Source organism: Apiotrichum porosum (assembly GCF_003942205.1).
Source record: "Apiotrichum porosum strain DSM 27194 chromosome Unknown scaffold_10, whole genome shotgun sequence".
Classification (NCBI taxonomy): domain Eukaryota; kingdom Fungi; phylum Basidiomycota; class Tremellomycetes; order Trichosporonales; family Trichosporonaceae; genus Apiotrichum; species Apiotrichum porosum.
In genome coordinates, this window is record NW_021167117.1 from 371,034 (window position 1) to 393,114 (window position 22,081).

The window sequence follows — 22,081 nt, forward strand, 5'->3', positions numbered from 1 at the left end:
CCGGTGGGGGATGCTGCGTGCCAGTCGTCCTCCCCCCCCGGGCACCGCCGTTGGGCGACCTCACCGTCCGCATCCGGGCTCCCTGGCACGATGCCGTTCCTCCCACTTTTTTGTTTGTCAACATTGCCATTTGCATCCATCCCAGCACCACCACCACTCCCACTCGACCCAGCATCGCATGCTGCACCGTCACCTTGCACACGCATCCGGAATGCAAAGCAAACGCTGACACTGTCCCTTCCTTGCATGTTTATCAATCCAACTGTCCTCGCACATTCATTTTCCTCCCCGCAACCCTCGCTCGTGTCAACGCCATCGTCTTCCCTGCACCGCGCGCGCACGCCCATCGGCTTTTCCAAACCTCCATCATCTCCCCCCCAACCTTGACGCATCGCTATCATCTTCCCCCTGTTTAACACTGGCGATCCACACTACGTCGCCCCCCCCACCACACCTTCCTCCACACTCCGCCTACTAGTTCTACCCGCGCGGTCGTAGCCGCCTGCCTCTGCCCAACCCCGTCCGTCGTCCACCGCAACGTAAGTCCCACTCGGGCGCAACCCACCTCTTTGCTTCTCGTCGGTGCGTGTTAGGCCAGTCTCTCCCTCCATCGTGGGGCGCGCTACACTTGCTTCTGAGATCACCGCAAGGCCAAGTGAGCAAGCGCCCCACGGCGACTGGAACGACGCCGAGGCGACGATTCACCGTCGATCTCAGAGAACGAGCTACCAACGCCGCCCCGAGGAAGCCTCCCAGGCAATCATCCATGCTTACTCCCCCCTTGGCCACAGCTTCTTGAACCCCCCTTTGTCTCGAACAACACGGGCGACATCGACGGCAAAAGCGGCGCGGCCAGATCAACTCGGCAGAACCACCATCACTTCTGAAGGTCTCACCACTCCTGCGTTCTCATCACCGCCTCCTGTCACTCCTTGCTCCAGCTCGAATCCTCCTCCCGAGAGAGACCTTGCGCTCTCACACCTCTCCCGTCTGCTGAACCCACTACCAAACGTGGATGGCGCTCACGGTCTCGCCCTACGCGACCCGCCTCACGCCGGACTCGCTTAGCCTCGCTGCAGCCCAGAACTCTCCGCTGCGTAACCCCAACATGGCTCGCAATGTTAGCATCAACATGGATGGCATGCCCGACTACGCAAACGACCCAGACCAGCATGTCGACACTCTAGACATGGACATGGTCGCCGACTTTGGCGACGGTCTCGGTGTTGACATGCACTTTGGGCACGGCGACGACTCGAAGCCTTTGATCGGTGAGTAACTGTTTTGGTCTCCCTTGTTGTTTTTCGTCCGACGCAGACGCTTCGTGCTGACACCCGTCCTCCAGACACAGAGCTTCAAAAGCACAGTGCCGACGCCACCGCTTCCTCCTCTGCCATGCCCCCTCCTTCTACAAACCCGACCGTGGACGACATGTTCCACAGTGAAACCGGTCTCGACGGCGGTAGCGATGACGACGACGACTCGCCCGTCCCACAAGCAAAGCGCCGCCGAGAGACCCAGGACGTGCCCGGCGGATTCACCTACGTCGACAAGGACGGTGGCGAGTCGGGCCGTCGCAAGATTAGGATCGAGTACATTACCGACAAGTCGCGTCGGCATATTACCTTTAGCAAGCGCAAGGCCGGTATCATGAAGAAGGTGAGCTTTCCACCCCTTGTATCTTGCACGCGTTCGTTTTCCGCTGACACACACCCGAGGCGTACGAATTGTCTATCCTTACCGGCACCCAGGTGCTCCTCCTGGTCGTCTCGGAAACCGGTCTCGTTTACACCTTCACCACAACCAAGCTCCAGCCGCTCGTCTCCAAAGCCGAGGGCAAGAACCTCATTCAGGTAAGTTGATCTTGCACCATGGGACACTACAGGGAGTGTACTAACTGCCATTACAGGCCTGTCTGAATGCGCCTGACGGTGTTGGACCCGACGGTCAGCCGGCCGGTGGACCGATCGCCCCTACCAAGGGCAAGAACGGCGGCCTGTCGATTAGGCCCCACAAGTTGACGGCCGAGGCGTCCAAGGCCATGATCGCGACGGCTGCGCAGGTTGCCGGTGCCACACCAGATGAGGCTCTCGCCCACGCCACCGCCCAGGCCAAGGCCGTCGCGTCGCTCGGAAACGGTAACCCCCAGAACAGGCCAAAGAAGCGCTTGCCATCCAAGAAGCGCACGGCGTCGCAGCACTCGCTCAACGCCGACATGCCTCAGGCTGCCCCCGAGATGATCCCTCCCGTGCCGCCCATCCCCGAGATGCACCGTCAGCCGTCGCCGTCGGCTCACATGTTGCCACAGCACGGCCAGCCCCAACCACCCCCCAACCCCCTCCAGTCGCCGTTGAGTGCTGGCTACCACATTCCCTCCGAGTACCAGCACCCTCACCCCCACGGCGTGCCTTCCCCGACCTACGGCTACCCGCCTACCCCCACAGGCGACTATGGCGCAACCACCGCCATGCCTGGATACGCGTACCCGCAAGGTCCCCAGGGGTTCTTGGTCCACCCAGGCATGTACCAGGGAAACCCACAAGCCCAGCCCCAGCCTCAAGGCGAACCTCGACGCATGATGCCTGGTCCTGACGGTGGCATGCGTATGGGCATGTGATCCTCCTTTTGCCACCAGCCCCCACTTTTTTTTTTCCGTCAACATGACATCAAACCAGCGCGCCAGCCCTCACCAACTTGCTTTCTTCGTCATTCACCTGTGCGCCGCATCACACTTGCCCGTCGGCACCGTCCGTGCCGCCACCAAGGGCTCGCCCCCCTTTTTTTTTCTGTTACCTCCTCCTTATTCTTCATCATTCCCCGGGGACACATTAGTATTGTTTTTTCCACCCAAGTCGAGAGAGAAGCCCAAGCCCATGAGTCAAAGAGAACAAGTACAAGTTTTTTACCTTTTCCTATTCCCTATTCCCTATTCCCTTTCTTCTTCTTCCTCTACCACCAAGCCAAACCCACCCACCCATCACCCACAGACACACCTAAGTTCCACCCTCCCCAAGTCGTCGCCCCCGTCGGCGTCGACGACCCCACCCCCCACCGGGGGCCTGTCGTGGACGCCGGTCGCCGGCGAGCCCGGTTTTGCGAGAATTGTAGTTTATACCCCCGCCGATACCTTTTTAGTAGCACTCCACCCCCCCATAGTGAGATGAAGCCATCCGAGCTCTGGAGCTCCGTAATAAAAACAAAACAACAAAAAAAAGGACCACGCACAGGATGCTGCTTTACGCCGCGCCCGTGCCCCTTACTGCTTGCGAAGATTGACCGGCGGTCATCTGCGAGCGTGGGGAGTTTGGGATGGGGTGGATGGAGGGGGAGAGCGCCCCCTCCGACAATTATGTACTGATTGGTTTGGGACTCGTGCAATGGTCCACCCCGTCCAGCAAGCGGCACTGTCTAGTGTTTGTGTGTGTCGCCTGTCCTACAATCCTTGAAGTCATTCTCCGCGAGCAGAGGCCCCAATCTCGCCGTCAGCACGGTCGCTTCCCGTCCCCCAAGTCGCCACACCGCCTCCATGCTCGTGCCACATCAGGAGACTCTACAACCATACATTCTCCACCTGTCCGTTCGCGCATTCTCATTCCTCCCTCGCTCCTTCCAGAGCCGTGCAAAAATATGCAAAGTGCATGCGCTTCGTCTTCTGATGTACATCCGTCTCGGCCTCTCGTCCAGGACACTCCTCGCTCGCTCGTTTCTACAGAGGGGGGGCGTAAACGCACGCCACCCCCCGTCCTCTTCGCTCTGTATCTACTGCCCCGCGCCTCCCGGAGCCGCCCCGGCACCACCAGACGCACCGCCGCCCGCGCTCGCCCGCCGTCCTGTGCCCCGTCCGCGGGCCGCGCCGCCTCCGCGGGCACGCTTGGCCGCACGCGCAGGTGTCGCTCCAGCTCCAGCGCCAGCTGCAGCCCCGGCGGCGGCCGCGCCAGCCGCAGGCGCAGCGGCGTCGCCTTGGCCTTGCAGACGGCTGAGAATGTCCGTTCCGGCCGCGTCGTCGTCGGGAGCCGGGCGCTTGACGCTTGTGCCCGCCGCTGCGGCAGAACCGGCCTCGGTCGCCGTGGTCGTGGTTGCACCGGCTAATGTGGCGTTGACGGCGTTGAGCACGGCGTTGCCGCCTCGTGCGACCGGAGCAGCACCGCGGCCTCTCACGGCCGTGCCGCGTCCGCGTCCGCGTGTCGCGCCGCCGCGAACGGACACTGTCGTAGGAGTTGCGGTCGCGTCGGTGGGGGTTGGGGTCGTGGCTGGCGGATGTGCGTCCTTGGTCTCCGTGGCTGGAGCCGCGGCGGTGGGAACGACCACGGTGGTGGGCTTTGCGGGCAAAGTCTTTGCGGGAAGCTTGAATGGAGCGGCAGCAGCAGACAGCGGCACAGCGGCAGGTGTTGTAGAGGTAGCAGGTGCGGCGCCGCCCTCAGCCTGCTTGAGCTTGGCCTCGAGGCTCTCCTTTTGCCTCTCCAACGTCTTGCGCGAAATATCGGCGGTGCGGATCTGGCGTTCCAGAACCTTGACCTTCTTCTCGAGCTCGGCGACCTTGGCTGTGTCGGCACTGGCGTCACCGTTGGTGGCGGGAACAGCGGCACGGGCCTCGGCCAGCTGTTTGTCGAATGCAGTCTTGAGCTCGGCCTCCTTGGCTGCCACGGCGGCTGTAACAACAGTCTCGTCGGTTTGAGGAGCTGCAGCCGTGGCGGTGGCGAGAGACGCATCGTACTCGGTCTTGAGCTCGGCCTCACGCTTGGACACGGCTGCAGTGACAGCCTCGTCAATCGCGGCCTGGCCAGCACCTTCGCCGCCGGTACTGGTTGAGGCCGCCTCAATCTTGGCCTTGAGGTCGGCCACCTCCTTTTCGAGTTCGGCGATGCGGGCGTCCAGGGCAGCCTTCTCCGCGGCAAGAGCCTTGCTCTTGTTGTTGAGAGCGGCGTTGACGCGGTTGACCTTGCGGACATCCGTCTCGTACTGCTCCTCCTTCTCGGCAAGCTTCTTGGTCAGGTCGTCGACCTGGGCCTGCAGTTCGCTGTCGGCGGGAATAGCAGCAGCGGCGTCGGCTGCAGAAGTGGCTGCGGTAGTAACGTTGGCATCCGCCTTGGCAGTCTCGAGGTCCTTCTCCGCCTGGGCGAGACGGGTCTGGAGCGAGTCGCGTTCCGCGGTAATGACAGCAAGTTGCGCCTGGTCTGCGGCAGGGGCAGCGACTGGAACAGCAGCAGCCGCCGCCACGGTAGCAGTTGCGGCAGCGGCAGCGGCATCGGCTTGGCTCTTGGCGAGCTCGGACTGGAGACGCTGCACGGTGCCGTCCTTCAGCTGGCTGGCGCGGTCCGACTCCTCGATCTTCTTCTCGAGCTCCGTAACCTTGCCTGTCTTCTCGTCCAGCTGCGCTTTGATGGCCGCGACCTCGGCCTCCTTCTCAGCGACAGCGGCCTGGTGGGCAGTGGCGGCCTCGGTGGCGTCCGTGTCCTGCTTCTGCGAGCGGCGCTGCCAGTTGAGCCCGATGCGCTTGGCGTTAGCAACCTGCTCCGTCAGGGTTGCGATCTCGGTCGTCTTGGTGGCGACAACCGCCTCGGCAGCCTCCTTCTCGGCGCGAATCGAAGCCGTCTCGGTGGCAATGCGGGTGTCGGCTTCAGCAACGCGGCGCTAATGTCAGCTACGTTACCAGAGCCACCAGCTTACCTCTGCGGCACGGGTTGCCTCGCGCGCCTCGTCAACCTGGGCACGAAGAGTGGTACTGGTGGGTCAGCCGTGCACAACGCAAGATGGACCCACGCTTCGCGCTGGAGATCCTCGATACGGCGTTCCAGCTTGGTGCGCTCCTCGGAGCGGGCACGGTCAGACTCCGTGGTGACGCTGTCCATGTTGCTCATCAGATACTTGAGGTGAGCACGCTCCTGCTGAACCTGGGCAAAGTCGGCCTCCCGGCGCGATGCGACGCTCTCCCACTGCTCCTTCTCGGCGCGCAGGAGGGAGGATTCGTCTCGCAGGCGCGCCTCGGCTGCCTTGTGCGTGGCCACCTCCTCGAGGGCCTGGCGACGCTCGAGCTGGGTCTGGCTGACCTGGCCTTGGAGCTGGCGAACCTGGGCCTCGAGTGAGACATACTCATTCTTCTGGAGGGCGTGGGTCTCGGCAAGGATACGGTGTTGTTCTGAGAGAGGATTAGCTTCTACGTGTAACACGATAACTCACCTTCAAGGAGGGTGGCACGGGCCTCAGCCTTGGCCTTTTCCACCTCGGCGACACCAGCAGCCTCGCTCTTCTCACGAGCCAGTGCCTTGGCATCGGCGACGTCTGCGTCGGCCTTGACGCGGACAATGTCAAGCTCGGCCTGGAGGGACGAAATGGCTTCGGCACTCTCGTCGTTGGTGGCCTCGATGCCCTGGGCGACAGTTCCGTTGGACCAGCGGAGGCCCTCACCGCGGGCAAGGAGCTTGGAGAAGAAGTCGCGCTCGCGAGTGACCTCGGTAATCTTGGCCTCAGTCTCCAGCAGGCGGGTGCGCATCGTCATCAACGCCTCGGTCGCCTGGTCAAGGGCTGCGCCGTCGTCGTCGGTTTCCACACGCTCCACCTCGCGCTTGTTGAGACGAGACTGCAGGGCACGCGTGACCTTGAGCAGGTCGGCGTTCTGCTTCTGGAGCTCGCGCAGAGACTTGAACTCGAGTAGCCTGTCGGTGATGAAGTCGCCGTCGTGGAGGGTGGTCGAATCGTCAATTTGAACATAGGCCAGGCTAGGGTCGTCGCGGATCGCAATCTCGCGCACGAGCTTCTGGCACTGCAAGTTGCGGTCGTGCAGCTGAGACTCGAGCGACTCGACCTCGTCGGTGTGGTGCTTGGCTGCCGCCTCAAGAGCCTTGACGCGGGTTTCAAACTTTTCGCGAGCAGAAATGGCAGTGGCAAGCTCGCCTGCAAGGTCGTTGGAGCGGCTAATGGCCTCCTCCCACTCGGCGCGCTGCTGATCAAGAATAGGGCGCTGAAAAGGTCAGCTCCTGCCAGACATAGCCACAACTCACGCGTTCTTCCATATCCCTGCTAATCTCGTCAAGGACACCTTCCAAGTGCTCGACCTGCTCCGCCTTCTCGCGAAGCTTGGTCTCCATGATCGCGTAGTCGGTGTAGAACTGGGTATAGGACTTGCCGCTCTCGCGCTGTCGGCTGGCAAGCGCTGCCGCTGGGCTAACGTCGGACGTGTTGCCGTTGGCGATGTTGAGGTTTTCAATGACGACCTTGTAGTCGTCCACCCGCTTCTCGGCGACCTTGCGCGCATGCTCATCGCGCTGTCGCCTCTCGTCCCAGATACGCTCCTGCTCAGACATGGTCTCGGACATGCTTTCCAGCTCCGCCTCGCGGTCGGCCACGGTCACACGAGCCTCGGCACCGCGCTTGGCGAGCAGTCGGTTCTCCTCGCGGAGACGGTCAAGCTCCAGGCGGTGACCAGCCCTTGATGACGCTGCCGTTGATGAGAGGGATGAAATCTGGGCAGTGGCCTCGGCAAGACGACGAGACTGCTCTTCGTAGGTTCGCTGGAGGGCGATGTACTTGGACTCGAACGATGTGAGACGCATTTGAACAGTCTCGTTCTCCTGTTGCAGATCGGACAGCTGGCCTTGCACGCCAGCGCGGTAGACACCAAACCTCGCTTCGGCATCGGTTGCCGACTTGGTCAGGTTGGCGACCTCGTTGCGTGCATTCTGCAAAGCCTGGACACTGCGCTCCTGGTTAAACTGGTTGTCAGCTGTGTCTGTCTAGGTATCACTAGCTCACCTTGGCCGAGTCGGCGGCCATCTTCAGCTCGGACACCTCGACATCGAGATGGGCGACCTTCTGGGAAGCCTCGGACGCCCTCTGGCGGGAACTGTATGCGTCCTCTGTATGGGCGTTAGTACGACAATTCCCGATTCACAGCTCAGGAGACTCACTCGTAGCGTGCGTGGCCTTCTGCCCCAGTCGCTGAATCTCGTCGACGAGCTCGCGCTTCTCCCGTTCGGCGGCCTGTCACATCAGCTCTGACTTTAATACAGCAGAGGGTCAACTGACCTCAATCCGGCTCTGAATGACACTGAGCTCAGAATTAGACTGCAGAAGCGAAGATTGAAGCGAGCCGAGCTGTGTGCGAAGCTGGTTGGTGGTCGAAACTGCACATTGCGTCAGTGGGCCCCCTTCCTCAGTCTCATCCTCCGTGAGCCAGTAAACTTGACGTACCAGCTCCATCACGCTCAACAGCAACGACATCCTTGTCCTTCTTGAGCTTCTCGACCTCGGCGTCGCGGGCCTTGAGGGTTGCTTGCAGATCGGCGACGGCTTGCTCACGCTCGACCTCGGCGAGTAGGTCGGCCGGAAGCGAGGTTGATGAGCCCGCTGTCGCTTGAACGGCGACAGTTGCGCCCGTGGCAGCGGGCACGGGGTCGATGGGTGGATCCGCCGACATGTCAGACAAGGTGTGAGTCCCCTTGTCTAGGGATGATGGGAGGATGCAAGAGGGATGGTGGATTGGAGCAAGGTGTAGTGGATTGGGATCAGTTGCGTCCCAAAGGCGCGAGTGAAGGCAACTGCCGGAACAGTGCCAGGGACGGGGCACGCCAACGGAAGCAATTTTGGGTGGTAATTAGAAAAGTAAACAAACAATGTTAGCCTCCCATTATGTATTGTTTTCTAATGTCCCATTTGAATCGTCTGCAAGGCCTCTGAAACGCGTGTCGATCTCAAAAGTCGGGTCATCGCACGGACAAAAGCGACGGCCACATTGCGTCTCGCTTTCAACCCATATCCGTTCCAATGCCTCTGCCAGCAGACACCTCAGCACCAGGAGGGCCCTCTGGATCCTCGTCGGCGACCCCCACCGACACCGTCGACAAGCTTGTCCCCAAGCTTGAGCAGCTCGGCAATGATGACGAGGAGGACGGCGACGACGCGTCTGATGACGAGGCCGACGACGTGAACGACGCCGGCGCACCGGGTGCCGGCGGTGATGCGGCCGCCAAGAAGAAGAAGAACAAGAAGAAGAAGAAAAAGTCCAAGGGCAAGGCTGCCGACACTGCGTACGTTTGTTTGCCCATGTCGGGCCATGTGCTGCTATCTATGTGTGAGCTGACCACATTAGCCCTGTCGACCCTCAGCAGGATCTCATCAACGTTGTGCGCGATAACATGGCCGCCGGTGACTCCAATCGCGTGTCTAATGGTATGTGGATGTACCCCTCTTCTATCGGTGCTCGTGGCTGACCTTATAACCAGACGACATTCGCAAGGCACTGCAGGCCATGGATCTCATGAAGTTGCTCGAGGCCCAGGGCAACCCGTCCAACAGCAAGGCGTTGGGCGAGCACAAGGTCAGTACCGTAGTCACGAATACCGTAGTCACGAATTAGCTGACAACGCCGTAGTTCTGGAAGACCCAGCCTGTCCCCCAGACCGAGGGCAGCGAGTACAAGGAGGGACCTATCGATGAGCCCAAGACTCCGGCAGATGTCCGCCAGGAGCCCCTGGCTCTCCCCGCCGGCTTTGTGTGGAGCACCATGGACGTTAAGAATGAGGAGCAGGTGGGTGTCAAGTGCTAGTCAGCAGTGCTGACCTATCAGATGCTTGAGGTTCACACACTCCTGACGGAGAACTATGTCGAGGACGACGACGCCATGTTTCGCTTCCGCTATACCAAGGAGTTCCTTCTCTGGTGAGATCGGTTGCAGCGCCCGGACCACCGTGCTAACCGTGCAGGGCTCTTACCCCTCCCGGATACGAGGAGGAGTGGCACATTGGTGTCCGTGTGCAGAAGACTGGCAAGCTTGTCGGCTTCATTTCGGGTATCAAGATTGAAATCCGCGCGCGCGAGAAGTGAGTTATAAATACGCCTTCGCCGTCTAACTCTCAGAACCTTTGACTCTGCTGAGATCAACTTCCTCTGTGTGCACAAGAAGCTGCGGTCCAAGCGCCTGGCTCCCGTGCTCATCAAGGAGGTCACTCGTCGTGTCAACCTGACCAACATCTGGCAGGCCATCTACACCGCCGGTGTCGTTATCCCCACCCCCTTTGCCACTTGCCGCTACTACCACCGTAACCTTAACCCTCCCAAGCTCGTCGACATTGGCTTCTCCCCTCTGCCCCGTGGTCAGACCATTGCCCGTCTTGTCCGCCAGTACGCCGTCGGCACTGCCACTTCGACCCCTGGCTTCCGCGAGATGGTTGCCGACGACGTGCCCCAGGTCGCCACGCTGCTGCGCCGCTACCTCGCCCGCTTCCCCATCATGCAGACCTTTAGCAAGGACGAGGACGTCATGCACTGGTTCATCTCGGGTCTCGGCCGCGAGGAGAATGGCAAGCGTGTCGAGCAGGTTGTCTGGGCCTATGTTGTTGAGGTGGGTTGAAACGCTCGTCTCTTCTGCAAGCTGACCCAGCAGGACCCCACGACCCACGAGATCACCGACATGGTCTCTTTCTACTGTCTCCCGTCCACCATCATGCAGCACCCCAAGCACGATGTCCTGAATGCCGCATACATGTACTACTACGCTTCCGATGTTGTCTTCTCGGCTGGTGGTTCGGGCGAGGACAGCGACCAGCACAAGGTCAAGGTCGAGGAGCGTCTCAACGCCCTTATCCGTGACCTTATGGTTATGGCGCAGACGGTAAGCGTGCGCCAGTTTGATCAAGCTGACAGCAGAACGGCTTTGACGTTCTCAACGCGCTCACCCTCATGGACAACAACATGTTCCTTAACCAGCAACAGGTGAGATTTATGTTTGACGGGCTCTATCTAACACACAACAGTTCGGTCCCGGTGACGGTTATCTCGTATGTATTGTAACCAACCCTGATGAGCCTGCTAACCACGACTATTTGCGTAAACGTTCCAGAACTGTGAGTTTTCGCGGTCTTCTTGACAAAAAAACTGACGACAGACTATCTTTACAACTGGTCCACTGCACCTATTGATGGCGGTCTCAACACGACCGCGAAGAGGGAGGGCTCTGGTGTGGGCGTTGTTATGCTTTAGACGTAGGACCCATCAGTACTGCATTCGACTCGTGCATGCAATGGCTAGGATAGACTGTGGATTTGGTGCCCAGTGGCCAGTGGACGATATTTGCCACCGCGCCACCGCCACTTGGTCACGTGGTTTTCGCGTGGTCACCGAGAGATTTTGTGAGCGGATGGTCCACTTGTGCACACCATCCATCCCACCGATACATTTGTTGCTGCTGCAAGTTCTTGCTACAACACACACCCAAAACCGTCTTCGGCAATGGCGTCCACAGCCCTGCCGGCGTTCGGCACGCAGCTCGCAAATGTGCGTCGCCTGACCTCTTCAAACCAGGCCCACCAGGCCAAGCCTGCAAAGCTCCTCAGCGCCATCGAGGCCACCATCTCCGCCTCCCTCCCCGGCTCGTCCCTCCCCCACTCGGCTACCGCCTACTTTTCGGCCCTCCTGCAATGCCTCGAGAAGGCATGCTCGGACGAGATTGGCGCCGACGAGACTGGCGAGGAGATTGCTGAGACTGAGAAGATGGACGGTGGCGCTCTCATCCCCGCCACCCTCTACCTCCTTGCCATTGTCGTCCCCGAGACCCCCGCGCAGGTCGTGCTCTCCAAGCTCTCCCCCCTCCTTGAGAACCTCCTCCCTCTCTACCAGAACGCCCTCCCCTTCCCTCCTGCTCTTCGCAGCCTCCTCCAGATTGTCACTGCGGTCACTCTCTTCGCCACCCCTCAGCTCCTTGGCAGCTCGCCTCTCCTCAAGCGCGCTTGGAGCTACCTCCTCGAGCTCAACCTCGACCCCCGTCCAAAGGTCCGCCACCTTGCCCAGGAGGGTGTTCGCAAGGTTCTCACCACTCCCGTTCCCCCTCGTGTCACCCCCGGCGCTCACCCTTTCCTCCCCCGCACCCGCGACTGGGTCACCAATGCCCTCGAGGACGAGCTCAAGAGCGGCACCTCGAAGAGCAAGAAGGCCCGCTTCGCCGGCGCCGAGGAGGACTCGGATGGCAAGAAGGCCATCTGGGTCGTCCAGGGCCTCCGTGGCTGGGTTGCCGTGTGGGGTGACGAGCAGCTCTCCAAGCTGTGCTCGCTCCTGCTCTCGCTCCCGCCCCACCCCCACCTCACCAGCCAGGTGTACTCGCTCCTCGCTCACCTCCTCACCCCTCCTCCCGCGGACAGCACTGGCGCCAAGCCCACTGTCCTCATCAACCTCCCGACCATCATTGACTCGCTCCTCTCGTCGGTCCCCGAGCTCGCCTCGCCCGACATCCCTGCCTACCTCTCGGCTCTGAGGAATGCTCTGATCAAGATGGCTCTCCAGGACCCTGCCAACCTGCCCGCCTACTTGCCCCGTGCCTTTAAGTTGATGTTCAGCGACACCCTTCTTGCCGCCTCGGCTTCGTCGGCCGTGTGCACCGCTGCTGCCGATGCCATCTCGTCGGGTATTGTCCGCTTCTGCATCACCGACGAGGCTATCCTCTCGACCATCTCGTACATGCGCCACGGTAGCCACCTCCCTGGTGCTCGCAAGAAGCAGAAGACTCCCTTCCTCACCCGTCTCCTTGGTGCCCTCACCGAGGCCCTCGACGCTCATGCGCTGCGCATGCCCTACCTCCTCACTATCCTGGCCGCTCTTGTGTCCCGTCTCCGCATTCGTGTGGCCACCGGCACCAACGACCCCAAGATCGACGCTGCTGGTATTGCGCCCACCGCCGCCGAGGAGCTTCTCCTTCCCCTCGTTCGTGAGATCGGAGACTTGCGCCACAACAAGTCGTTTGAGGCCAAGGACAAGGTCGACGATGTTGTCGGCATGGCTATCGAGGTTATCGGTGTCGAGGGCGTCCTCAACGTTCTTCCCCTCAACATTGAGCCCGATGGAACTGGCCGCACCCCTCAGCCTGGTCGTGCTCACCTCCTCCCCCTCATCCGCGCTCGCACCACCAACGACTCGCTTGCCTTCTTTGCCAACTACTTCCGCCCTCTCTCCGAGCGCCTGTTCGAGCGCAAGGTCGCGGCAGAGGACGCTGACAAGGTCGCCGAGGCCAAGATTTGGGAGGTTATCGTTGGCCAGATCTGGGACTGTCTTCCCGGTTTCTGCGAGATGCCCCGCGACCTCAAGGATGGCCTCAGCACTCCTTTCCTGTCGCTCATCACCAACCTCCTCTACACTCAGCCCTTGCTCCTCAACCCTCTGCTCCGCTCGCTCCTCCAGCTCATCAACTCGACCAAGCAGCTGATGAACTCTGCCACCGACGCTGAGGTTCTGCGCAAGCAGTTTGGTATTGACCAGGAGGCGGCCAAGGCCAACCTTGTTGTCCTCCAGGGCCTTGCCAAGGACATGGTTTCGGTCCTCCTCAACGTCTTCTCCAAGCTCCCCCGCGAGCAGCGTGGAATGGTCTCGGACGTCATTGGCGCCTGGGTCAGCATCATGGAGGAGAAGGACATTATCGAGACGTACACCACCGTCACCACCCATCTTTCGGCCAACCTCGGCAACTCGGCCGCCCCCGTCCCCGGTGCTTCGCCCATCTCGCACACCATGCTGGACCTTCTTATCGTCTTTGTGCCTCACCTGCCTGCTGCCCAGAGCGCGTCGCTCTTTGCCGCCACGTCCACCAAGGACCTGCTCGAGCACAACGACGCCACTGTCCAGAAGAAGAGCTACCGTGTCCTCAAGCGTCTGCTCGAGGGCGGCAAGCTCGGAGACACCTCTTCGTCGGGTGACAAGCTCGAGAAGTTTGTCGAGCAGCTCAACGAGGTGGCTTCCAACGTCGGCCCCGGTGCCCAGCGTGACCGTCTCCAGCTTCTCTCGACCCTCGTCGACGCCATCCCCCGCGACCGCCTCCACCTCATCCCCGAGCTCCTGTCCGAGGCTGTGCTCGGCACCAAGGAGGTCAACGAGAAGGCTCGCGACGCCGGCTACGACCTCCTCGTTGTCATGGGCCACAAGATGTCCCAGGGTGGTGAGGTCAAGCAGGCCGCTGGTGAGAACGATGAAGGCGAGGCCATGGCTGAGGCCACTGTCGCCGCCAGTGCCGAGGAGTACATCACCATGGTTGCTGCCGGTCTGACTGGTGAGACCCCTCACATGATCTCGGCCTCGATCAACGCCCTTTCGCGTCTCCTGTTCGAGTTCAAGGAGGACATTTCCACCGAGCTCATCTCGGAGCTTGTCGCCACTGTTGTCGTGTTTGTTGCCTCGAAGAACCGTGAGATTGTCAAGTCGGCCCTTGGTTTCATCAAGGTTGCTGTTGTCGCTCTCCCCGTCGACGCCGTTGAGCCCCACCTCAACACCCTCGTCCCGGCCCTCCTTGGCTGGGTCCACGACCACAAGAACCACTTCAAGTCCAAGACTGTCCACATCTTTGAGCGCATGATCCGCAAGTTTGGCTTTGACACCGTGTACAAGCACGCCCCCGAGGGCGGTGAGCGCAAGGTGCTCGAGAACATTCGCCGCCGCAAGGAGCGCGCCAAGAAGAAGAAGAATGCCGCCGGCGACGACGACGAGATGGACGGTGGCGCTAGCCGCCCCAAGTCGAGCAGCGGCAACGCCTTTGACGACATTCTGTACAACTCGGACTCGGACCTTGAGAGTGACGGCGAGAAGGACGACAGGCCCATCAAGCCCCTGTCCAAGCGCCAGAAGAAGGCCGCTGCCGCCGCCGCTGCCGACGCCGCGTACATCCGCAACGAGGGCGACGAGCCCATGGACCTGCTCTCGCGCTCGATCGCTGGCGGCGTCACTCGTGCCAACCCGGCCGACGATCGCAAGCGCAAGCCCGGACAGGACGCCGTCCACTTCAAGACTGACAAGTCTGGCCGTATGGTCATTGAGGACGAGAACGCGGGTGCCGACGGTGACGAGGGCATGGGCGGTGGCGCCGACGCTGCCGCTGGTGCCGGCAACGCCTACCTCGCCGCCATGGCCGGTGTGGACGGTGCCACCCGCGGTGCGAGCGGTGGGCTCAAGTTCAACAAGAACACGAAGCGCTCGCGTGCCGAGGAGCGCGAGGCCGAGGCCATGGATCTTGACGAGCTCATTGGCGACAAGCCCAAGAACCTCAAGAAGAAGAAGACGGCCGCGCCTGCCAAGCTTGGCGAGGAGTTCCGTCCCAAGCGCGCCGGAGGCGACATCAAGAAGGTCGGCGGCCCCGACCCATACTCGTATGTCCCCATCGGACAGGCTGCCCAGCGCAAGGGCGGCAAGGGCAACAGCCGTGTCAACCTCACCAACAAGAAGAAGGGCAGCCGTGCGTAAAAAGTGGACGGCACAGCGTCTTGTGTGCACATACGGATAGATTGGTTACCTGGCATTGTGATATCTCATGTTATACTTGGACAACGAACACAGGGGAGGAGATACAGATGGGAGATACAGTTGCATCGGACCATGTCCTGCTCACTAAACGAGTGGCTTATGGCGCATTTGACTCTTTACTCGAGCGAACCGTAGTCGGTAGCGATGGTAGGAGGTCTTTACATCTGTCAGCGAGCGCGTGAGTGCGCCACCGACCTACTGGGTCTTGGCAAGGGTCCTCTTGAGTCCCTCTTCCTCGCTCTTGTCCAGCAGCCGGCAGAGGATGTATCCCGGCGCGACGAATCCGACCGTGACCAGCGCGCCGTGGACCAAGTAATCCGTCGGGTGGCCGAGCGTCGCCACAAACTTCATGGGACTGAGCCAGGGCGAGAGGTTGAGGAACAAGGCGCCGTGCACGAGAAGCGTCCACTTGATGTCGACGCTACGGCGCGAGAAGATGAACGCAGCGAGACCGAGGCAGACGGCACTGAACACGCCCTCGTACACCCACGACATGGTGAGGAAGCGGCCCCACCATCCCCAGCCGAAATGTTTCTCGGAATAAGGGTACGCGGCCAGGTCGAGGTTGTGGAACGGGACGTCGCCGAGCCAGTGGGAGAAGACGGCCAGGGCCGAGATGAGCGCGAGGCCCTCGGGCGCGCTCGTGCCGTACTTGCTCTTCATCATGACGGCCCACACTGCCGACAAGATGACAGCCATGAGCAGCGAGTGGTCCCAGTCCACAAAGACCAGGTCAAAGAACAGGTACGGCCCCGCGGCGGGGTTGGGCCGGACGTGGTCGATGCCCAGCATCACCAGCACGCCGTCGATAATGTCCAGCCATCCCACGCCAAAGATGATGGGCAGCGAGGGCGTGTTGGGGCACAGCGCCTTGATGAGGACGCCGCCGGCAAAGTGACCAACGTACATTGTGTTGCGAGACGTCTTCAGGTGGTAGGGTAGGATGGGAGTATGGGAGTAAAAGACTGGGACGATAAAGCGACAGTTGAATATTAGGATCTCGGGAACCAGAGTGACGTCGGTGGAGTAAGCCCTCGATGTGACGCGTTTGTCTTTCAGTCGCGCGCACGTGAATCAACAGGTGAAAGCGCGAAGAAGAAAAAAAAAAGGTCTGGTGTAGGTGGAGAAGCTGGCTGCAATGTACGGACCACAATGCTTAAGTACTCGACTCCTGTACACCCGTCTCTACTGCCCCGCGGTCACACACACACCTTCAGGTCATCTTCACCTTCAGGTCAACCTCACTTGTCGGTCACCTGTGACCGCGTCTCGGCTCGCCGACCCGAACAGTCGTCCTTCAGCAGGAGCTCCGACGCCGAGGCCGAAGTCTGCGCAGACAATCGCCGATGAGCAGCACGCGGCACACAGCGGTCCCAGGGATGCTTGCGTACCAGTTGGGAACGACAGGCAACGGATGAGCCCCGCCACACAGTGTGACTTGCTGGTGACTGCCAAAGTGACGTCATGACCATCGACGTCCGCGTTCTTCGCTGATCGCTGATCCATGATAATGGGGCAATCACATTTTCCGTGTGTACATTTGCGATCCAGCGCGTATTAAATGGCTACCCGTTATCTCGTGATTCACAACGACGAGGTTATGCCTCGCTCTGGCTAGCAGGGGGGAGGTCTAGGTCGTAGAAGAGGGTCTTGGTGTGGTCGTGAGGGTCGTCGCTTGTCGCTGGATCATGTCAGCTGATGTGAACATTCACAGCTCACACACACACCACTTAGGCCTCCTCGAGCTCGCGGGCGACACGGTGGTCCAAGTTGCGGAGGAAGACGACTTCCTTCAGGAGCACCTCGTTACGGGCCGCGAGCTCGCTGTTGCGCGCCAGGAGCTCCTTGATACGCGTCTTGCACTCGTCCACTGTCGTGACGGCCTCTTCGTCCCACTCGCCGACGCCGACTGCGGTCGCGCCGACCTGTAGGAACATGTTAGCTCGTCAGAATGCAAGCGAGGTGTTTGACGTTTGACTTACCAGTTTGACAATACGCCACAGACGGAGGACGACGAGCAGACCAGCCAGCTCGCGCTCCTTGCCCTTGAGAATGACCTCGAGGGTGATGGTGAGGATAATGACGATGGCATCGAAGAGGTGCAGGACATAGTCTGTGGGGGTGGTGTCAGAATAGCACATCAGGGACGAGGATGGCGGCGGTGGCTACGCGGTGGCTTGCAAGACTCACGAGGGACAGGCTTCTTCTTGGTGCTCAAGCCAAAGAACTGGGGGCCAAACGCGTAAAGCGACATGGGAATTTCGATGAAGAAGAGGAAATCGATGAGGAGGGAGAAGAGGGCAAGACGCTCCAGCCACTCGGGGGCCTCATCCTTCTCACCGCCCTCGCAGTTTGGGTTGAGGATGTCTGCAAGAAGCGTCAGCTAAGCTGGATGAACGTGCCAATACCAGCTGAAGCGTACTCCAGGCAAGGTCCATGAGCACGAAGACAGCATCGATGGCAATCTGGTGTCAGCTTTCTAGTGGCTTAATCTAGCTCACAAGTGTAAGGAGGAAGCGGTGGGTACGCTTGCTCTCGAGGAGCTCTCCGACTTTGTGGTGCCAATCCTCGCTTGTCTCCTCCTCACGGACGTGAGTGGATGCTGATGGGAGGAGGGGGGCCGTTTTCTGCCATTGCGTAGATGGGGGAAGGCTGTCACGGTGGGAGTATAGGTGCAAGAGAAAGAGACGACGGTGGAGATGTGAGCTCTGTGGGTGAGAGAGACAGGCAGACGCGATCCCGCCGCGTGACATGAGGAGGGTACGGATTGGATCACCTCCACCAGACGACAGCCAGGAATAGACTGTCACTCTCTCCGTCCGCAGCAAGTGGCACTTGTTGCACAACGTACTGCAAAGTGGCGCGTCGAATACTCATGGTCACAGCATGGCTAGAGCAGCAAGAGGAAGATACAGACGCTGTTCATCGGCCTTTTAGCTTGTCTGATGATATCCGACGACGCAGGCAATTCGGCACCACGGAGGTTGGCACACTGATTCTGGGCGGCATGCGCATACCATTCCGACCCCCACATCGGCTTGCTTGGTTCTTGTGGGTGACCGCTGATCCACTGACGACAATGGCGCAACCAGACACGGGCCACGGACATATGGACAATCGGCGCCAACGTCGGCTAGGCCGCGGAGACCGGCACCCCCCCGTCGTGCTAGAGACCCAAGGTCGGGGACAGTCGTGGCGAGTACAGAGACGACGAGGTCGACCTTGGTTGGAACAACCTGCGTGTGCTTTGGGCGAGGCCTCCAAACATCTGTTATCATCCCTGTGTCATAGCCAGCCATCATCAGGTACAGTACTTGCCGAGATGGAGATACCCGTATCAGCAGAGAAGCGGGCCCGCCACATGCATCATCACTTCTCTCGTCCCTTGTCTGCAACCCTGCGTTGAGCGTGGCGTCGACGTCTACGCAGGCTGGGGCATGTGCCCAGCCAATGCCGTCCACACTGACACAAATCGCTCAGACGTTAAGCATGATCGCACCCGGACGAGGGCGAGCGCGGCCGGTACCTCCCCATAGACGGAAGCGAGTTCACCAAAGACTCACAAGGTCGCGGTGAGGATCACCATGGCCAAAGAGTATCTGCCACATTTTGAATTTCGTCTGCTATCTGTCATCTACGTTATCTGTCATCTACGATGTATGAAGTGTGGGGTGCTAATGATTCACGTGGGATCGTCAAAACTGCCAAACGCAGGTCGTGAGAAACTCCCACTGAAGCCGCATACCGACGGGGTGGTTTGTCTCCTTGGGTGTACCACAGCTGGGCATGCGTTGTCGTTCTTGAATGGAATTTCCGGGCCACAGTGGTCAGTTCACCGACCCTGTTCCGATTTGCACCAGTCGTTCGTGCATCGGCTCAACTGGCCAACATCGCTGTGGTTCTCTTACCTCTTGTCCTTGCGATCTCACTGGCCCTAGCTGCCCCCGGCCCTCGCTGCTGCATGGTGTGGCACATTGAACTGGTTTCCTCGGCCGCGGAAAACGGGACCAGATCCGTTCATGATGAAAAATAACCGAATGGGGAAATTGTCCTGAGCGGTGGAGCCGACGCCCGCTGGGCACGGCCGGATCGCCCATATTCCATGTCTTACAACTTTTTCTGTAATGAATTCTTTTTCGATATCCCACTGCTGAGCTAATCCCAGGCGCTCCATCGGCTTCGAGAGACCGTGAGACATTACAATCAGGGTCATGCTCTTGCCCTCTGGCCCTAGAACGATAAGGGTTGTCTTAGGACGGACCACTCTGTCGCCGCCTCTCCCAGGCTAATGGCAGTCTGAAAACTGGTTAGGCGACACACCGGGCAACCGGGGCCTGCGTATCCACTGCATGCTTGGGTCGTCAGTGTCCGTCCTCGCCCGTGGACAACGTCTGTCTGCTCAGTCAGCCTCTAACACCCCTCCTCTCACTCCTGGTCCTTCCGGCCATTCCGTGCATGCTTCTCGCGCCTCTTGGGCTGCCATCCTCATAGCAGGAAGATTCTCCTTCAGACCGATGACGCATGCAACAGTCACCACACCCAGTCGATGCGAGCCGCGTCCGAACATGTCTGGCGTACGGGCAGAGGCCACAAAGGGCGGCAGACGACGGACGGACGGGCGAACAACGGACGTAGCCATTGCGAGTCGTTTTGCTGACCGACGAGGTGAGAAGTTGACGCTGACGGTACTGACCCTCGCACACATAAAAGAAGACGGGCTGCGTCGCTTCTCAGACACCATCACACCACATCCTCACATCCACATCACTCCTCTGGAGCACCACTGCCACTCTACTACAACCCTCACCCACCCAACCCCACCTAACACTCTAGTCACAATGGCTCAAACTGGTGAGTATTCTCGCCACTGTGGCACCTGTACCTGGGAATCGAAACTGACTTGTCCGCAGAGGAGAAGCCCGCCCCCACCACCCGCCTGGGTCTCACGTTCTCGACCACCCGCCAGACCCTCTTCGTGGCCTTCTTCACCTTCTTCTGCGCTATCGACCTCTCCCTCCTGGGTCTCGTCTCGGAGCAGATCCACAAGTATGGCAACGACTGGACCTCGTACCCCAACGGCATGTTCTACCACGCTCTCGGTCTTGCTCTCTTCGCCACCATCTTCTACCTGATCTTCGGTCTCTGCCACTGGGCCCTGGGCCACGCCCTCATCCTCTTCTGCTTCTTCTCCGCTGGTGTCATGTTCGGTACCGTCGCGGGTATCCTCACCGCTACCCCCTTCGGCCACGGTCTCCAGTGCGGCAACCCCGTCGACTCGTTCCCTCTCCAGTACCAGCCCTTCGTTAACGAGTGCTCGCGCATCACCGCCATTGTCGGTCTCTCGTGGACCATGTTCGGTCTCTGCGTCATCGGCTTCTTCTGGTTCTTCTTCGACAAGTTCTCCCTCCAGTCGCGCCGTGCCAACGTCTACGAGCCCTACGTCGACCTCGAGGCCGCCAACAAGCCCCTCGACCTCCACAAGCACTAAGTGGATTGCCATCCTTGGAGCAAAGCGATTCGTCGGTTCGACCACAGTATCAAGTCGGTCGGTCGCAAGCCCAGCCCAGCCGACCACCACATTCTTCACGGGCTTCCGGTGACGGTAGCCCCACCATAGCATACTTGCATCCTAATACACACATGCATTCTATAATTGCCTGTACCCCTTGTCGCGCCGCACATACAGTCTACTCACCACTGATTAAACAAACACGCGCGCCCAAGCATCGGTTGTAGAACCAGCGACGCCGGTTTTTCGTCGACGATGTGCCACACCAGTGTGTATTCCTCGGCGGAGTGGACGCCGAGTGAGGGTGCTTATCCTCTTGCTCCACAGGGCGAAGATAAACGGTCTTGGGGCCGCAGATTGGTGAGGCGGTGCAGATTGTACCTGGCCATCTGGTATGCAGTGTACAGGCATAGGCTGCAATTGTGAGTGGATGCGGCCATCCCTAGCTGGCCGTGTAGGAACTGCACACAAACAGTGGACGAAGGGCGTCCCCACCAACACCAGTCGCCGTGGTACGGCCAGAGGAGAACACGTCGGTAGACCCTTGGTCCAGTACATGTGCGGCCTATCTGTGTGCGCTCTCCAAAGTGAAAGTACATAGACAGAGATTTGAGCTTGACAGCAGCTCCGTCACGTCTCTGAGGGTGCACTGACATCCTCGTCAACACTGCACCTTCCCTCGCACCTTGAGCCTTAGAGACCACATGGCTGCTGCCTAAGGAGTCCCCCAGTACCGCGAGAAGGCGTGTATGTAGATAGATGCATGCCAGTCGAGTAACGTCGGTTACGACGAGAGTACTGCCACAAGTGTGCGGCTGGCGAGCTCAGAAACCTACACGACACATTTTCGGACAAGGCCGCAATAGACGGCCACAACGAGGCTCGAGGTATTGACACCGCTAGTGGCCACATCCGACACAAATGAGCAGCGAGCAGATCTGGCAGCGACGTCCAGGCGGGGTCAGGCGAGTCTGTGATCTGCGAGTACCCATCCCCAGATCCTGTCTAGCGGGGCGGGGTACAGCCGTCCTGAGCCCCCAAGGCGTAGCGGTTGGAATAATCTGAATGGCTGTGCTTCTGCAAACCTCCCGACACTGCGCGCCCAGCCTATTTGAGTCACTCCGTGTCGGTGAGTTGAGACGCCTGCAACATGGGTCTGTGCGCTCTGTGCGTGTGTATGCTGGTCGCTTTGTCACGGGACGTCCCACCAGGCCACCAGACTCCTGCATGGGATCATATGCGACCGACTGCCGAATCTTGTCTCTACGAACGAACAGGTGCTGCTCCGAAGACGATCACTGTACC

At 60.1% G+C, this 22,081-nt stretch overlaps 7 protein-coding genes across 7 annotated transcripts; 4 read left to right on the forward strand and 3 right to left on the reverse strand.

Annotated features, from left to right (window-relative positions):
- Positions 1–1,108: 1,108 nt before the first annotated feature.
- MCM1 (transcription factor of the MADS box) lies at positions 1,109–2,617 on the forward strand (the record flags this gene model as incomplete). The annotated part of the gene is made up of 4 exons (XM_028617070.1): positions 1,109–1,271; positions 1,346–1,659; positions 1,752–1,853; positions 1,910–2,617. 4 exons carry the CDS (start codon positions 1,109–1,111, stop codon positions 2,615–2,617), a joined length of 1,287 nt encoding a protein of 428 aa, XP_028474377.1.
- Positions 2,618–3,759: 1,142 nt separating this feature from the next.
- On the reverse strand, positions 3,760–8,413 carry EHS24_001270 (uncharacterized protein; the record flags this gene model as incomplete). Its single annotated transcript, XM_028617071.1, has 9 exons — positions 3,760–5,631; positions 5,668–5,722; positions 5,761–6,136; positions 6,178–6,958; positions 6,999–7,709; positions 7,750–7,853; positions 7,905–7,977; positions 8,023–8,120; positions 8,188–8,413. The coding sequence occupies 9 exons, from the start codon at positions 8,411–8,413 to the stop codon at positions 3,760–3,762; spliced, it is 4,296 nt and encodes a 1,431-aa protein (XP_028474378.1).
- Positions 8,414–8,760: 347 nt separating this feature from the next.
- On the forward strand, positions 8,761–10,974 carry NMT1 (glycylpeptide N-tetradecanoyltransferase; the record flags this gene model as incomplete). Its single annotated transcript, XM_028617072.1, has 11 exons — positions 8,761–9,023; positions 9,086–9,165; positions 9,219–9,313; positions 9,368–9,523; positions 9,563–9,654; positions 9,699–9,815; positions 9,853–10,336; positions 10,379–10,606; positions 10,642–10,707; positions 10,749–10,821; positions 10,880–10,974. 11 exons carry the CDS (start codon positions 8,761–8,763, stop codon positions 10,972–10,974), a joined length of 1,749 nt encoding a protein of 582 aa, XP_028474379.1.
- A 249-nt stretch (positions 10,975–11,223) lies between these two features.
- On the forward strand, positions 11,224–15,207 carry EHS24_001272 (uncharacterized protein; the record flags this gene model as incomplete). The annotated part of the gene is made up of 1 exon (XM_028617073.1): positions 11,224–15,207. One exon carries the CDS (start codon positions 11,224–11,226, stop codon positions 15,205–15,207), a length of 3,984 nt encoding a protein of 1,327 aa, XP_028474380.1.
- Positions 15,208–15,383: 176 nt separating this feature from the next.
- On the reverse strand, positions 15,384–16,176 carry EHS24_001273 (uncharacterized protein; the record flags this gene model as incomplete). Its single annotated transcript, XM_028617074.1, has 2 exons — positions 15,384–15,423; positions 15,467–16,176. 2 exons carry the CDS (start codon positions 16,174–16,176, stop codon positions 15,384–15,386), a joined length of 750 nt encoding a protein of 249 aa, XP_028474381.1.
- An 821-nt stretch (positions 16,177–16,997) lies between these two features.
- EHS24_001274 (uncharacterized protein) lies at positions 16,998–17,901 on the reverse strand (the record flags this gene model as incomplete). The annotated part of the gene is made up of 6 exons (XM_028617075.1): positions 16,998–17,192; positions 17,250–17,380; positions 17,458–17,634; positions 17,690–17,732; positions 17,769–17,818; positions 17,859–17,901. The coding sequence occupies 6 exons, from the start codon at positions 17,899–17,901 to the stop codon at positions 16,998–17,000; spliced, it is 639 nt and encodes a 212-aa protein (XP_028474382.1).
- Positions 17,902–20,105: 2,204 nt separating this feature from the next.
- EHS24_001275 (uncharacterized protein) lies at positions 20,106–20,755 on the forward strand (the record flags this gene model as incomplete). Its single annotated transcript, XM_028617076.1, has 2 exons — positions 20,106–20,118; positions 20,178–20,755. 2 exons carry the CDS (start codon positions 20,106–20,108, stop codon positions 20,753–20,755), a joined length of 591 nt encoding a protein of 196 aa, XP_028474383.1.
- Positions 20,756–22,081: the final 1,326 nt, after the last annotated feature.